The sequence below is a fragment of the Suillus discolor genome (genome assembly GCF_016758755.1).
Source record: "Suillus discolor strain FC423 chromosome Unknown F5147scaffold_1, whole genome shotgun sequence".
NCBI classification, from domain to species: Eukaryota; Fungi; Basidiomycota; class Agaricomycetes; order Boletales; family Suillaceae; genus Suillus; species Suillus discolor.
The window spans coordinates 1,278,950-1,293,938 of NW_024541248.1; the positions used below are offsets into that span (position 1 = coordinate 1,278,950).

Here is a 14,989-nt window from a genome sequence, read left to right on the forward strand (position 1 = left end):
TCGAACAGGGGTAGCACACCAATAATATTCGCCTTGAGCAGTAGGAAAGACCTAGATGACAGTAGTACCTATAGCACAGGCTTGGACGAAAAAAGCGGCCACATCCTCGTTATCACATTCAGCCCAATTGGCCAACTTTACTTAGTACAAAATACTCGCAACTCCATTGATTCACAATGTACCAAAGGCTTCGGCAAGGTTCTCGACAGCATCACTCACGAGCTCGCGACCGACACTCAAAACACTGAAGAGTGGATGAGAAGAACGTTAAATAAGAATGAACTCTTGTGACTTACCCTTATAGACAAAAGCCGGATAAACATGATCAGCTAATCAATTCGTATGATAACAATATGAGGAAGCATACCATCCATAGCCAAAATCTGATGCGGTGCCTTCGCATACACCTTGTGTGAGACTGGCACACCAACTTTCTTAAGTCGTTCGCCGTATGCCAGGCCTTCGTCTCTAAGAATGTCAAGTTCCATCACCGCGATCCAGGTCTTTGGAGATTTGGCTAGCAGTTCATCGGGCGCAAAGATTGGAGAGTTGTCCCACTCGGTCCTTTCTAACTCTTTTGGAATGTAGAAATTACGGAACCAGAGCATCCTCCCTGTATTGAGCCAGACTGTATTTGCGTTCTCCTTCCAAGATGGGTACCGATCGTCCGTGTGGAGAGCAGTGTTGTCGGTCACCGGAACAATGAGCTGTGCAAGCTTCAGATGGATAGGTGGTTTAAGCTCGGCAGCCTTCATGGAGATTATGGCAGCAAGATTACCGCCACTACATAAAGAGTGGTCAGTTCAATTTCGATACATTAGGTGATAATCACCTACGCAGATGAACCACCAATCGCCAGTCTCGTAGGATCGACTCCTAAGAGGGATTTTCCCTGCTCAAAGACCCATTGCAGCGTTTCAAATGAATCTTCCACTGCGGCGGGGTAAGGATGCTCTGGCGCAAGGCGATAGTCTGGTGATGCTACAACACACTTCGCTCCTACAAGCTAGCGATAAGCATACAATGCTTGATGTGTTTTGACACCTCATAATTTTACCTTTGCAGAGCCGAGAGCAGAAAGCGTTTTCTGAGCTAATGTTTCCGAGGGTCCATCCACCTTATAGCACTGCTTCAATGTCACTGAAATTGAAAAGTGCCTCAAACTCACCACCGTGGTACCAGACGTATGCAGGCCAGCCGTCAGGGGGAGGAGTGCCCTCCGGCGTAAAGACGCGTACCTTACAGTGGGTCAAGTCATAGTCTTGAACACTGCCGACTGACAAGACCTCTGCGCTTCCTGGTACGGTGTCACCCTTACGGATGGCGGGATCCCAAGGTAGAGAGTGAGGGGGAACGAGATGAGCAACATATTTATTATGGAAGGCAACGTACTCGGGATCGAGACGAGGAAGGATGTCTGGGTCAATTGCTTGCGGAGCTGCCATTTCAACAACTGAAACAATAGATTCGAACTCGGAGGCTTCTTTCAAAGTGACAAACAGTTTTCCAGATCATCTTCTCTATGTAAAGGTTGGACGATTAACCTCGGTCAGAGCGGACCGATCTTGTAAGGTCACCAGGACATACGACGGAATTCCGTAGATATGAAGAACTGTTAATAGTATACACTAATCGTAAATACCGTCACGGCGGAGCTTGTAAAGCCTCCATTGAAAGCGAATGAAAAGTTTGCCACGTAATGTGCACAAATGATAGATACAAAAGGCAGTTGCAGCCACATCGTCACGAGGTGGACACGTTATAGATTTTGGAGAGAAGCAGCTTACATTGTACAGTTATAAGCAAATTCTATCGGCGGGTTATTGACAACCAACCTCCCCGCAAAGATCATGTCACCCATACTGCAGACTACCACGCCAATGCACTTTCTTAACCCCAATAAAGATGCATTAGTTGCTGATTTTGTGGGAAAACCACTCAATGCTTTGAGAACACCCGCCTTCATCGTGGACCGCGCGGTGTTCGCAGAGAACTGCAGGAAGATGCACGAGAATGCCAGAAACTGGGGAGCAACTTTTAGGGCACACTTGAAGACACACAAGGTAAGAGAGGTTAAGCACAGATGAAATTGACTGTGATGGCTTCCATCAGACAGTCGAAGGAACGAAATTGCAGCTAGTTTCGGATACCGGCAGAGCTTCCGCGGTCGTTGTATCGACACTCATGGAAGCTTGGGGAGTCGTGCAAGGTGGTCTCGTAGCGGACGGTACAGTCAAAGATGTCAGTCCAGAGGCATGTAAAATTGTTCCGACTCTCACTCATTTTTTAGATTCTGTACGGCCTTCCAGTTGGATTGAACAAGTTGGATGATCTGTCTGCTCTACATGCTGAGATGACAAAATACGGGGGAACCGTCCGTATTCTCTTAGATCATTTAGATCAAGTGAAATTTCTGGAAGAATACGAGAGGAAACAAGAGCACCCGAAGAAATGGTCTGCGTTTATCAAGATGAATGGCGGTCTAAAGTGTGTTCTCTGAATATCACTGATATATTACTCACAAACATAGGCGAGCCGGGATACTTCCAGAGCCCGTGTCTTTCAAGGCATTCATGCGGAGGGTGTTTGCATCTTCAGCAATTTCGGTGTTTGGATTTTACACCCACGCCGGATACTCGTATGGAATCGACATCAGCGGAGGAAGCTACCTCGTATTTAACAGGGGAAGTGCGTCTTACCAATGACGCGGCGGCCATGGCCATGGAAGTTCTGGCAGAGTCAGATAGCAGAGAGGTCAACAATCAGCCATTCGTCCTGTCCGTGGGATCCACTCCGACTGCTCTCAGCGCAACCGCGGAAGCCAAGCTGAAGATGACATCCATACTCAATGGAACACTGGAGCTTCATACAGGTAAGCGAATTTCAACAAGAAGGGATTTGGCGTGGTATAAAGTGCTTCGTACAGGAAATTACACCATGCTCGATCTCCAGCAGCTACACACAACCTTGATCGGCCGTCCACAGATCTCCCAGAAGGTCTTGGTCACCGTCATTTCATACTACCCCGGAAGAGGAAGTGACGGGCAAGACGAGGCCATGTGCGATGCTGGTGCCATAGCTATGAGCAAAGACACGGGTCGTATTCCAGGTTTCGGGGAGGTCGTTGGCAAGTCATGGAAGTTGGGAAGAATTTCACAGGAGCATGGTATATTGGTGCAAGTTCCCCCAGACCTAGAGTCAGGTCGCACAGATCCTACGTTGAAGATCGGAGATACTATCGAGATTGTTGGGCAGCACGCTTGTTTGATAGCCGCTGCTCACCCGTGGTACTACATCGTCGATTCGGGTGAAGGAGGTGACAAAGTGGTTGACGTCTGGGTCCCATGGAAGGGCTGGTAGTTCTAGGACCCTGAAAGGGTACTGGTCCAACGATTTCTTATATCCACAGAACCGTTCCGTATGTGTGACTGTAGCGAGCGTGAATTGTCCACAGACAGCTAGGCATAACACATACCATTGGGAGGTCGAAAAAGAACAAACCTTAGAGAGCACAACTGTCACAAAAATGATTTACCTCTCGTCTTATGATCGCTCGGAGGTCGTGAATGTCCAGGAGTAAGTGAAGCAAAGGCCGATTTCTTCCTTTTCGTTGCTGCTTGAAATTATATGTATGGTCATGTAGCCGAAGACGACACAGTGGAAGACATTGGTAAGAGATAAATTTTATGTAGCAGCCATGAAATGAATATGATGTAAATCAGTTTGAATGTAAAGAAATGACGGATCCCGGCCGGTGGCTTGCCCGGAGGGCCGTGACAAATATATACTAGACTTAAACTCATGTATTATGTAATTGAAGATATAAGTTGAACGTCCATGTTGAGACCGTGCGAACTTTGTAAGCCTCTCTGCAGTTGGCGGAAGCTTCACGAATTGGCACCTAAACCGACACCCTATTCCTCACCCTATGGCGCTAGACGAGTATGATGTAGATGCTACGGAACTTTTGGAAACTTACGGTTTGTTTTGGATGTTCTGTTGAATCAGATTCGTGCTCATCAACTTTCAGATTTCTTAATGAAGTACATTATCATCGGTGTGTTGCGCTTACCGGGAACGGTTATTTTGGAGCAAGACTCATTGCACTTGCAGGAGAGGCAGGGACAGGCAAATCATGTTTGTTGCACCACTTTACCCACAACGCATGTTTGTCGTCTGTTTCTCTATGGGGTGTCAGTCTCAGGCCTCCTCACAGTCAAGGACCACTCTCAACATACCATCGGAGTAGAGTTCTCTAGTAAAACAGTAACGTTAGGGGAGAAGAGGATAAAGCTTCAAGTAAGCTATGTCTTTCAGTGACTCCGCATCCCTTACAGTTTCCACAGCTATGGGACACTGCCGGTCAGGAGCGCTTTCGGTTCGTCGTGCTTTCGATGCGACTTGCTCCAATTCTGACTGCAGTACGGGGAACAGATCAGTAACGCGTAGCTACTACCGTGGTGCGGCTGGCGTAATTCTTGTATACGATATCACGAAGTTGGTGTATTCGTTCTTATTCGCTGCCACGATCCTCATAGTTTTTACTGACAGCCGCGATTCTTTTTTGAATATGTCCCAGTGGCTCACTGATGCCAGAGCTTTAGCAAGCCCGCATTTAGTTGCAGTCCTGGTTGGAAATAAGTCGGACAGGGAGGAGGACCGTGAAGTGGAGTGGGCTGAAGCTAGTAGATGGGCAGCGCAGAATGGTAATCCATCGTTCCTCTGGCCTTCCATATATTGACGCTGTCAAAAGATGTTCACTTTCTCGAGGCTTCTTCATTAAGTGGCGACAACATCGAAGCTCCATTTCTACTTGCTGCAAGGTCTATCCTGCTTTCAATAGAGTCAGGAATCTTAGATCCCGAGAAACCCGGGAGCGGTGTCAGCTATGGGGACCGTGCCCTTCGAAGAGTGACCAGTTCTAGCCATCTTAGCTTTGGCAGTCTTAGTGGAGCTCGAAGGCGACGCTCGGATAGGCTCCGATTCAAAAATTGGGCACCCTCGGGCAAATGTTGTTAAGTATCGATAATGGACTGTTCGGGTTAGAGTGCCACTTTTGTCAAGCTCGTTCCCTGCGTATGTGGTCGTACGCCTGGTGCTATCTCTTTGGATACCAGTCTTTTGTTATGTTTTCGATCACATATTCTAATACTCAAACGCTGTACATCATTTCACCCTTGCGTTTTACTGATTCACAGCATCTAATATGTAATGGTGGATGCTTCATATCTCCCATCTATTCCCATAGTTATTCATCATCATTGTTGTTATCTCATCGTCATGGATAGTTATATGTTTCACGCGTAGAAGGTTCGTTATCAATGTGATATAGTATCCCCAACACCATGTGAGGCTCTATAGCATGCAACCGTGACTTTGTCCACAAATACCCACTAAAGACCTACGAAGATTTGTCGGAGGGGGTTGTCTCGTCAGCGGCATATTTGACACATGGACCGCTGCGTCAGTAATTATTCTGTACCCGATACCCACCATTTGCAACTTGAATGTAGGGTGAGCACGTGAGATTCTTGAGTAGCTTGTGCGTCTGATGTGGACTCGGAAGCTTTCAGCTAGAATATTGGAATCCGGGCCGAATTTCAGGCCCGTCATGCCGCAGTGGCTGCCAGAGCGGAGTCACGGCTCCTCTCGAATCTTTGATTCCGAGTCATGAGCAAGTACTGTGCCCGGCAGTGAGATATGGAATAGGTGAGCACTTATGGTTACTCACCAGGGTATGTGATATACTTACAGTCGCTGGTTCCTTTGGATGAATCTTGAATACACATCGGCGTTCCACTCTCCTTCAAAGTTGTGAAAGACAGACTTTCAACGATTCTATGCCAATAATGATCGTTTGGAGATGATTCCGATCACTGCGTTAAATATCGATTATTCCTGCGAGGTTATGCGAGAGGATCTCGAGGACTACTAAGTGCCAGTGGAGTCGGCCTGCACGCCTCAAATCCTCGACTTGATCCAGGACGTAATTTTTTTCATAGCATGCGCAGCAGCGACAGTCACAGCGTTTCAGCAGACCGGTACACAGATGGGGTATCAGTCAACTACGACCTTTAATTACATTACAAAACTTAGTGGTTTCGAGTTTTACTGATGGTTTCAAATCCTACCCCCAGTTGGTGGCTAGCCATCAAGCAGGGGTAATTTCTCAAACTAACTTTGACTGCTGTTTCGCAGTTACTCCCTCTGCTATGGTGATGTACCCTTATAGTGAGTAAGATACGTAGGATTCAGGAACCGCTAACATCCTTATTGCCAGCATTAACATTTGGATAAGAGGTAGGTCGATCCCACCACTGGAGCAGCCATCTCGCTGAACGATTTTGTAGGTTGAACTGGTCTGAGCAAGCAGAGTCATGCATCAGCAGAACAACGTAAACTATAATTCATCTGTGGCAGGGACAACGCCGGTCCCTCATAACCGTTATGTATCTGGGTATTTGTAGCCTAATTGCGCACGTTATAAATATGGTTTGCAAGTTATGCTAACTTGACAGTATCCTGCTAGGCGTGCTATCTTGGAATATCATATTCTGTGTATGTATGTTTGAAAGGCTAAGCAATCGATTTGCTAATCAGCCATATCTCACAATCAGCCCATCAGTATATCGGGTAGATCTCCTTGTGGCATGCTCCACGTTTCTACTGACCGGCTGCATACATTAAATGTCCCCACGATCTTTGTGACATATGTCGTGAGTTCCCTCCACCAATGCCCGCCATTTATGCCCAACTGAATTGTCAGGCAAGATAATGACCATCATACGAAATTGGATGAATATCGTTGTATTTGCAGTGAGTTATGACGCGACACCTCGGTCATTGTGACTTAATTGAAACATCATGCAAGTCATCATGATCCTTCGGCACATCAGGGATTCACAAAAATGCTGACCTTTCTCGTTCTTGTCTTCTTGGCTGTCAAGATTGCCACCGGAGTGATCACCGCGATATCAATTATTCACATCTCAAAGGGTAAGCTTCATTCACGGATGAAAGACTTCGGTGCATCAGATTCATCGACGAGCTCAGCAGAAGTACTCATTCTGTCCGGTACCTATCAGACCGATAACTATAACCTTTGAGGAGGATGATCTATATCTGTTTTCTATGACTTCGATGCTCACAACTGCATGGGAGGTCCTCACTGTCTCACAGTTTGGATTGCTGTCAAAAACACTTTCGTAAAATGCAACGACTATCGAAAGGGTGGATTATCGGGGACTGTTTCATGGCGTTGATGAAGAGTCACATAGTTTACTTTGCAAGGTGAGCTCAAATGTAAATGTGGTTCTCTTTTTCTGCTGAAGTTCCGCGGATACTAGCTTTGGTTCTTGCATCCATCTCATTTATTTGTCTCCAATACTGTCAGCGGTATGCCGATCTGTCACTGACTCCTGCAACATGTATAACTGACTACAGTCCATCATTCTATAGGACTTAAATTCCATGGAAGATCGTGTTTCTTTTGGCGTTCTTTTACGTTCATCCACATTTTTGTGCTGGGATCATCACATCCGATCCTTAGCGTTCGACACACGCTAGGCTCGTGGCCGACTCCGATGCGGAAACCACCGTGAGTTCAGCTGTTTTTTTGGAGATGCCTGCTGTGTCAACTAGCAGTAGTGTGTAGCACGAGAAATGCTCGAAGTGGTTAACACTTTTCCGGGTACCGTTTGCAGGGAACGGGACAATTTAGCTTCATCGTGTACTCACACCTATGGTTGCCGGTGTCCGCAGGCTACGACTAAGTTGTCAATAATACCGTAACGATAGCCGCCGTCGGATCACTGCTAGTCTACTATTCATCTGGCCTCCATATGCCAATCAGGAGCGCTTCTGCCGGTCTTGCACAGCGATTTCAATTTTAGTGGAAATGTAGATGGAAAATTTGGCAGACTACGTTGCACGCTGGCTTGTATCGTGGTAAAAGTAACTTTGGCCCGGGTGCGCTGCATTCTTACCTTACCACAGATGCCGTCTATTCGCATGAGTGCTGAATTTGATTTCAGAACCCTTTCTCCTACTCAAGTTTCAATCTTCGGGCTCTCTCTCCTTATGGATAAGCCACGTCTCCCATTGCAATGCCACGAACACCGGAGTTGTAACTTGCCACGCATCGCCTCTCTGGCAAAACATATGAATCACAATGCCGCACTTGCCACTACCAGTGCTTGCCCCGTACTGACGCCTTGGCAGTGTGCATCGCTGTTGTTGTGTCGAAGTTGAGTTACCCGTCCTTTTCGGCGCAGTCTATCTACCAGAGCAGGCTCGAATCATGGTTTTCGGTGTCTAGATGAATCGAGCTGGCAGGTAGGTTTTTTACTCTAATGCCTTTGGTGCGCTTTCTAATCGAGCTAAATGTAACTTTGCAACATTTAAGAAGCGAAGATGCAGCCATCTCTTGTGCATCTCACAGTTCAATGTATGCATTTGCTGTGAAAGATGGGCATAAGGCCACAGACTGCCAGAGTGAATCTGATTGGTGCGCTCCATTTTGGACAGATTGCAATTTTCCATGATCTTCAAGTTGTATGCTTTGCTGGGGGTGATTATGCTGACGCGGTCCTATTTCCAAACGACACACTTCAACCTGACAGTGCATTAACTCGAATAACCTAGTCTTGTTACCTCCGCTCTTATTGGCGGATGGCACGTGCTAAGGAACATGTACTAGGGCGTAACCTGGCGCAACAGGTGTAACCCGATATGGAGGAGAAAATTTTCTCCCCTAAACCTGCTGCTATGGCTGTAACCAAGCTACTAGCCTCTACTAGCTTGTGCAGCAGGACTTGGAGGCGAACCAATATGGGAAAGTCTTTTGTGAAGGATGCTGTGTCTTACGGCTCGACGTGGTATAAACATGCTTTTTTGTTTCTGTCTCTGTTATCGTGCCTTGCATCTTTCCCCAGATAAGCTTCTCACTAGGATTGGGTTGCTTGGCTGGTCCACAACAGTACTTGCGCACAGATACCCCTTCTGATCGCCCATTAGACGCCGGGCTGATCTGCAAACCTCACTATCTAGCTTCTCAATTTCGACCATGGCAATTACATTGATCACCACCGTTCCTGGATTGCACCTGCAGTCACCTTCGTTGTCGATAATCACCTCCCCGACCACGCTGCTGCATTCTTGGAAGTCCCCACAATCACCTGCGTTTCCGGATCTCTCCCCGATACTGCCCCTCCCGAGCCCAGTATCATCCACCTTCCAACACCGCGTCTCCACGAAGAGTACATCTCGTGTAACTTCTTCCCCGCGTATTCCACCAGAGCTTTTCTTGCATATCGTCTCGTTCCTTGCTGTTCCAGACACGCCCACCATAACGGACATCCACGACCAGTCCAATCTCGCAGAAATCTGCAATTGCTCCCTTGTGAGCAAATTTTGGCTATACGCAGCCCGGGATCATTTATGGAGACACGTGCGACTCGGAGGCGGACGAAGAGGAAATACTTTCATTGAGCTACTTCAACATTACACCTCAGGGCATGAATCCACCCTTCCGAGTTTTGTTCCGCACGTCAAACACCTCTTCATTCGTGAATCGCGGGGAGGTTTATCGTGGGGCCCGAAATGGCTTAACGCCGTCTTGCCAACCCTAGCTGGCTCGCTCGTCAATCTCCACTCTCTCGAAGCCGAGCGCATCACCTGGGAGTACCTGTCATCTAAGTCTCGGGATGCTTTTATAAAAGGGTTCAAAGGTGTTCGGAAACTTTCGCTGCACGTATGCGAGTTCAGGACGACGCTGGATATGATCAGGGTTATCGGAGAGTTTGAAGATGTAGAAGCGCTCGCACTGGACCGGGTGCACTGCGAGTGGGATGATATACCTGTGGACTCGGAGGTGTTTGTGTCTAGAGCCGACGATAGAACGATTCCTAAGCCACCGAGAAGACTTAGGGAGCTCGCGATGCGGGGAGCACATACCAGACATGTGTTGAAATGGATGAGGGTGGCGATGAAGCACGATGGAGGGCGGGTGACAGTGGAAGTACTGAGACTCGGAGCGTTGGGTGCCAAGAGTGCCCCAGCAGTGGGGAAGTTCTTGAAGACGCTGGGCACAAGCTTGAAAGAGCTCCATCTCGGATTCGATGCTGCATTCATAGACAATGGAGGTGAGAACTATTTCCTAAGAACGAAAGGCCAGGACTCACGTAGCGCAGACGAGGTTGTATCACACATTGACCTCAGCCATAACAATTTTTTGAGAGAGATGCATGTGTATGGACTCATTATTCCCTCCTTGCCACCCTCAGATCCATCAAACTTCCAACCTCCCACGCGGCTGCCACCGCAGTTGATGCCACTCACTGCCCTCCTCGATGGTGTACGCGCACCGTTGCGAGCTCTTTCGCTCGCATTGTATCCCGCTGATCTGCACGCCCTTTCCTCGATGGACTTCGAAGGGCTAGCTCATGTATTAGACGGAAGGCCATGGACAACCCTGGAAGATGTACTTGTTGTAGTAGCAAATGAAGGCGATGGAAGGATGGGCGGGATTGTCAATCAGAGACTGGATAGATTGTTAGAGAGAGGTGTACTGCGAGTGGATGTAGGGTTTGATGACAGGGAGGTCTTATTTATTTGAATGTTTAGACTTCGTAACGCGATATCATGTTCTGATTTCATTTTGCCATTGATATTTAGTGTCTGACTGATACTCACTTGGAAGCCAACAACTGCCATAATTTTGCCCCTCAAGTACATATTGTGGCTATCGTCTTTCGTAGTTCTGTCCTTTGCCAGTGAAAGACTACGAATCATGCGTGTGGACACATGGTGCCATGGACAATCCTGAGAGGACGAGAAGAGCATAAATTTGTAGCCATTAAGCTTGTATGATAGGTAGATAACATAGCATAATTCAACAAAGTGAGCGATGGAAATAAATCAGCCGCTCGCATTGATGATGTTGGACGTATTGGTAACGAAACCTTGAGACTGTCCTCTATTTGATTAGTTCCGAATCCATCACAACACCGGATGCTCACGTTTGCAGCGTTGTGTAAGACGTTCTCAAGACCGCCAGCTGGAGAAGTTGTCGCCGTGATATCCTCGACCATAACACAATCGTAGCCTTGGAAATAGGCGTCGATGAAGGTACCGGAAACGCACTGCGTCAACTTCAGCAGCAAGAAAGTATGAAGCTAAGTTGAAATCCCACCTGGTCGGCGTTCACACCTCCAAAAAATAATGTTGTAATTCCATTCTCCTTCAAATAGAGGTCCAACGCTGTTTGATGTCCCCATATCCCACTCATCCTGCACTCCCAGTCAAAACTCAGTACAAACTGGGAGTATATTCGAGGAAACGGACCTATTCTTGTGAATCCAAACGTCGGTTCCCTCTTTCTCTCCTTTTAAATACTCTTCTTGCAAAGGGCCATACAACTCCGAATTTCGAGCATCTCGCATGAGCAATCTGCCAAAATTGCCAGGCATTTCAGCGCCAAACCCTCCTAACCCTCCTTTCATGAATCCCCTGACCACAGCAGGGGGGAGGGTCTTCAGCTCTTGATCAGTGAGGCCCCAATTCCTATTTTACGGTTGGGTGAACAATAACTGATGCAAAAATGATATGACGTACACCCAAAGTATCTTCACTCCTTGCTTTCGAAGAGGGCCGATAACCTTCAAAAGCGGGTCAACGCACGCCAAGCCGGTTTTATGCACTCTGAGTTCGGGATGCAGGAAGAAGCTGTCCATCATCAATTTGTCATTCAAGCAAACAATGGGATAGTATATTACTTCTGCATATCAATTATCACCACAGCTGCCTTGGACTTGTCGACGCGAATGGTACGGTCGCCAGTCACAGGGATGTCGAGCTGTGTCGAGCTCACCAAGGATGGTTCCACCCTATCAGCCGTGAGATGCTGCGAACGCGTGAGGTCTATAAGACCCGAGGGATATTCAACCCAGAAGTTGGCTACGTTGCCATATTCAGTAGCCTTTGAAAGTCTGGGACGCGTAGCCATGCCGAGTATTGGGGTATCGTATATAGGGACCTGACTCATGTATGGGCAACGTAAGTACAACGGAATAAGAGGCAATCGAGGAGTTATACCTCATACATCATGATCCATAGGAGTTCCGAGAGAAGTCGACCAGTATGGGTGATGGCAGCCTGAGAGAATTCTGCCCAGTGACGTGAGATAATAATGAGGTATGATAACTGTCTGCAAATAGATGCACCACGGGATACATGGGGTCTTAAGGAGTCACGGAAAGCATGCCGGAGATGTAGCACCACATGATGGAACGACGTAACACAAACATTGAACGGGAGTAGATTGAAGACTAAGTATGAATTTTGTGAGAGCAACATTCGTCCGTGTATGTCCATGATTTGTGGTGATATACAGAATGCGGTTGCAGTATGTACGAGTGTCAGAAAGGATGAGGATGATTGTGATCTGCTCAACAAATCAGTAAATAGTCCAGATTGTTTCGGACACAACAGTCAAATCGGAGGGAAGTAAAACCCAGACGCGAACACACTGTTCGTCATAACGCAGAATTTATACTGCGACCATCAGGCATATTGCGGACCTGTGATATTTGAGTATGGCGTCAAGAATAAAAAATTGAAGACCTTACGGTGAGCACCGGCCGGCTGTAGTCTTCTTCATCCTTGAGGTCGTCTGAGCCAAGGCTATCCGACCTGGTCCGCCTCCGAATTTCAGGATCCAACCTATCATCGGCACCTCCGTCTGATAAATTATTTGTAGGGCGGGAAGCGACACTGTCGAGGTGCGCACGTCGTGCTGGGTTCCTTGGGGGTGGCGTGGGTGGTGAACCGGCACCCCGCTCCGCAGAGGATCCTTGCGTATACGCGGCTAGTAGCGGCTCGTAGCTTGCAACGCTATAAGTAGGGGTATGGCCATAGGAGCTTTTTCGATCCCGGGAAGAATCACCAATGTCATGCAATCCTGCACTACTAGGAGGCCCTTGCTGTTCAGCTTCCGGAGGAGGGCTAGCACTGCGAGCTTGAATATACCCTCCACTTGTTGGTAGACCTTCGACTATGTAGCCCGCGTAGGGATTGAATGCGACATTATCGTCATCGAATGGCCCCCCTGAAATTAGCTGACCGGAATTGGGCAAGCCAGAACCGTCGGGAATATAACCAACGGGGCTCCCACGCTGCACCATCTGTGTCGAGGACAGAGAATGTGATTGTGGCGACCGGGCACTTCGGTAATCATTGTCATCATCCAAAGGAGCTCGACCAAAGCCCGAGGCAGCAACAGCCGCCTCCACTTCGGTCTCATGGTCAATTCGACTGATACGACGCTTACGCCGTATGAAAAAGAAGATCCAGAGTACGATGGATGCAGCAGCCAATCCAACCACAAGGAAGACACCGACTACGGCGCCGGTGTTCCTGAAGAACCTGTTATATTATTATAAGCATAAATAATGACTGATAAGTGGTGGAACTAACGCGGAACCCGATGATGTCCCATTGTCAGGCGCAAGGGTGGGGTTTGCAAATGCTACTGTGATAGTCGTAGCAGCTCCTGCGCTGTTTGTGGAAATGGTAACTTCTGTGACAATAGAGGGTGCCGTCGTTGTCGGTTGTCCTTGAGCATTCGTTGTAGTGATAAACAAGGTACTTTCCAACGTTGTACTGCAATGTGTGAACAGGATGCGTCAGTAGACGACGTGTAAACGCAAGGAGCACACAAACACGACTGGCACCGGTGTGACCGACGATGACGGTGTGCTAGGCAACGTCGGTGAAGGCTCAGATGTCGATGAAGTTGATGTCTGCGAAGGCGTACTGGAAGTAGTGTGTGGTGTACTTGTGGCCAATGGCGAGGTGGTCGTTGGTGATGAGAAAGTTGTCGTTGATGATGAAGTGGTTGTCGTTGATGATGAAGCGGTTGTAGTGAGTGATGAGGAAGTCGTTTGTGATGAGCTGGCGGTACTACTTGTCGTCGTCGTCGATTGACTAGTTGCCGAAGAAGACGTTGTCGTTGCGACTGTGCTTGTATCTGCACTGATCGGGGACTGCGATGATGCGGGGGTTGTCGATGATGCGATACCGGAAGACATGGTAGACGTCAAGGACGAGATAGGGCTCGTCGTCAGGCGCGTAGAAGAACTTGCGGGCAATGAAGAATCACTAGTCGATGGTGGCACACTGCTGGGTGCTGCGGTTGTGGGCGCGACACTGCGCAATGGGTCAAGGAACAGGGCCTGGATGATAGCCGGGAAACTTACGAGGAAGAAGTATCCGAAGACATTGACGTTATAGAAGTCACGGATGGAGGCACAACAGACATATGATGTAAGTGAGCCAAATGTAGATGTGACACAGGTGGCAAAAGTTGTGGGCGTAGCGAATGAGCGCAGTGTAGTTGGTGGAAGAGTCCAAGTACAGGGGTGGGATATGGCGTTAATGTCGTATTTTTTCCAAGGCGTGTCGTCGGCAGATTGTGAATACGAACCGGGGTGAAACAAGGAGATGATTTATCAGAAACAATGTTTGGAGGAGAATGAACAAAAAATGGTGCACGATGACAAGGGAGACTTGCACCACTGCAAGCCAAACGCCGCAGCAGGCTCAGCCTAGCAGGAAATGGTATTAGAAAAACAATAAGACCCCAATCAAGACCTGAGTGTCTTTCCTACAGGAACTGATCATACAAGGTTCCTGACAAGACTCTAGGAACAAAGGCAAAAATTGCAGAATTCTTGCCACACAAGTAAAATGAAGAAAATATGAAGAAGACAACTTTTAGGAACGAGACTCACACTGCAGGGCCGACCTCAAAGACGTGGCTTAATAGACGAAGCTTCTAGGATCATCGCGTGCAACCCGATAGAAGCTGATAACAAGTAAACAAAGGTCAGCGCTGGGACGGAAACCTGACGGCGACACACCTTGTAAGGGTTAACCTCCTGGAGCGCGGCAGATTCATTTTACACACACACTGCCGTTAAGTATGACGTTA

At 47.9% G+C, this 14,989-nt stretch overlaps 6 protein-coding genes across 6 annotated transcripts; 3 read left to right on the plus strand and 3 right to left on the minus strand.

Moving 5' to 3' along the window:
• Nucleotides 1-7: 7 nt before the first annotated feature.
• F5147DRAFT_601185 (Alpha/Beta hydrolase protein) lies at nucleotides 8-1,613 on the minus strand. The gene is made up of 5 exons (XM_041432233.1): nucleotides 1,169-1,613; nucleotides 1,058-1,117; nucleotides 837-999; nucleotides 367-783; nucleotides 8-244 (listed from the first exon to the last, which is right to left on the minus strand). Exons 1-5 carry the CDS (start codon nucleotides 1,443-1,445, stop codon nucleotides 172-174), a joined length of 990 nt encoding a protein of 329 aa, XP_041300221.1. The 5' UTR covers nucleotides 1,446-1,613; the 3' UTR covers nucleotides 8-171.
• A 182-nt stretch (nucleotides 1,614-1,795) lies between these two features.
• F5147DRAFT_663485 (putative serine dehydratase domain-containing protein) lies at nucleotides 1,796-3,478 on the plus strand. Its single transcript, XM_041434892.1, has 6 exons — nucleotides 1,796-2,063; nucleotides 2,113-2,241; nucleotides 2,291-2,487; nucleotides 2,531-2,606; nucleotides 2,662-2,872; nucleotides 2,927-3,478. The coding sequence occupies exons 1-6, from the start codon at nucleotides 1,851-1,853 to the stop codon at nucleotides 3,358-3,360; spliced, it is 1,260 nt and encodes a 419-aa protein (XP_041300222.1). The 5' UTR covers nucleotides 1,796-1,850; the 3' UTR covers nucleotides 3,361-3,478.
• A 344-nt stretch (nucleotides 3,479-3,822) lies between these two features.
• On the plus strand, nucleotides 3,823-5,339 carry F5147DRAFT_663493 (ras family-domain-containing protein). Its single transcript, XM_041434893.1, has 8 exons — nucleotides 3,823-3,980; nucleotides 4,031-4,057; nucleotides 4,114-4,167; nucleotides 4,217-4,299; nucleotides 4,347-4,378; nucleotides 4,435-4,497; nucleotides 4,552-4,706; nucleotides 4,754-5,339. Exons 1-8 carry the CDS (start codon nucleotides 3,929-3,931, stop codon nucleotides 5,017-5,019), a joined length of 732 nt encoding a protein of 243 aa, XP_041300223.1. The 5' UTR covers nucleotides 3,823-3,928; the 3' UTR covers nucleotides 5,020-5,339.
• A 3,506-nt stretch (nucleotides 5,340-8,845) lies between these two features.
• On the plus strand, nucleotides 8,846-10,694 carry F5147DRAFT_10774 (uncharacterized protein). The gene is made up of 2 exons (XM_041428059.1): nucleotides 8,846-10,142; nucleotides 10,191-10,694. Exons 1-2 carry the CDS (start codon nucleotides 9,065-9,067, stop codon nucleotides 10,613-10,615), a joined length of 1,503 nt encoding a protein of 500 aa, XP_041300224.1. The 5' UTR covers nucleotides 8,846-9,064; the 3' UTR covers nucleotides 10,616-10,694.
• Nucleotides 10,695-10,917: 223 nt separating this feature from the next.
• F5147DRAFT_562712 (Isochorismatase hydrolase) lies at nucleotides 10,918-12,043 on the minus strand (the record flags this gene model as incomplete). Its single annotated transcript, XM_041430636.1, has 6 exons — nucleotides 10,918-10,968; nucleotides 11,019-11,141; nucleotides 11,192-11,288; nucleotides 11,344-11,562; nucleotides 11,614-11,724; nucleotides 11,775-12,043. 6 exons carry the CDS (start codon nucleotides 12,041-12,043, stop codon nucleotides 10,918-10,920), a joined length of 870 nt encoding a protein of 289 aa, XP_041300225.1.
• A 409-nt stretch (nucleotides 12,044-12,452) lies between these two features.
• F5147DRAFT_10841 (uncharacterized protein) lies at nucleotides 12,453-14,408 on the minus strand. The gene is made up of 5 exons (XM_041428066.1): nucleotides 14,256-14,408; nucleotides 13,720-14,205; nucleotides 13,474-13,659; nucleotides 12,627-13,422; nucleotides 12,453-12,578 (listed from the first exon to the last, which is right to left on the minus strand). The coding sequence occupies exons 1-5, from the start codon at nucleotides 14,315-14,317 to the stop codon at nucleotides 12,534-12,536; spliced, it is 1,575 nt and encodes a 524-aa protein (XP_041300226.1). The 5' UTR covers nucleotides 14,318-14,408; the 3' UTR covers nucleotides 12,453-12,533.
• Between the last annotated feature and the right edge of the window lie 581 nt (nucleotides 14,409-14,989).

Coding starts and splice junctions, on each gene's coding strand:
- F5147DRAFT_10774 (XM_041428059.1), top strand. CDS start 9,065: ATGGCAATTACATTGATCACCACCGTTCCTGGATTGCACCTGCAGTCA. Junction 10,143..10,190: donor TGCATTCATAGACAATGGAG/GTGAGAACTATT, acceptor CACGTAGCGCAG/ACGAGGTTGTATCACACATT.
- F5147DRAFT_663493 (XM_041434893.1), top strand. CDS start 3,929: ATGGCGCTAGACGAGTATGATGTAGATGCTACGGAACTTTTGGAAACT. Junction 4,168..4,216: donor CCACTTTACCCACAACGCAT/GTTTGTCGTCTG, acceptor GCCTCCTCACAG/TCAAGGACCACTCTCAACAT. Junction 4,498..4,551: donor CTTGTATACGATATCACGAA/GTTGGTGTATTC, acceptor TTTTACTGACAG/CCGCGATTCTTTTTTGAATA.
- F5147DRAFT_601185 (XM_041432233.1), bottom strand. CDS start 1,445: ATGGCAGCTCCGCAAGCAATTGACCCAGACATCCTTCCTCGTCTCGAT. Junction 1,118..1,168: donor ATACGTCTGGTACCACGGTG/GTGAGTTTGAGG, acceptor CAGTGCTATAAG/GTGGATGGACCCTCGGAAAC. Junction 784..836: donor GCGATTGGTGGTTCATCTGC/GTAGGTGATTAT, acceptor CTCTTTATGTAG/TGGCGGTAATCTTGCTGCCA.
- F5147DRAFT_10841 (XM_041428066.1), bottom strand. CDS start 14,317: ATGTCTGTTGTGCCTCCATCCGTGACTTCTATAACGTCAATGTCTTCG. Junction 13,660..13,719: donor GTCACACCGGTGCCAGTCGT/GTTTGTGTGCTC, acceptor CACACATTGCAG/TACAACGTTGGAAAGTACCT. Junction 12,579..12,626: donor ACAGCCGGCCGGTGCTCACC/GTAAGGTCTTCA, acceptor CAAATATCACAG/GTCCGCAATATGCCTGATGG.
- F5147DRAFT_663485 (XM_041434892.1), top strand. CDS start 1,851: ATGTCACCCATACTGCAGACTACCACGCCAATGCACTTTCTTAACCCC. Junction 2,064..2,112: donor CACACTTGAAGACACACAAG/GTAAGAGAGGTT, acceptor GGCTTCCATCAG/ACAGTCGAAGGAACGAAATT. Junction 2,242..2,290: donor CGGACGGTACAGTCAAAGAT/GTCAGTCCAGAG, acceptor CTCATTTTTTAG/ATTCTGTACGGCCTTCCAGT.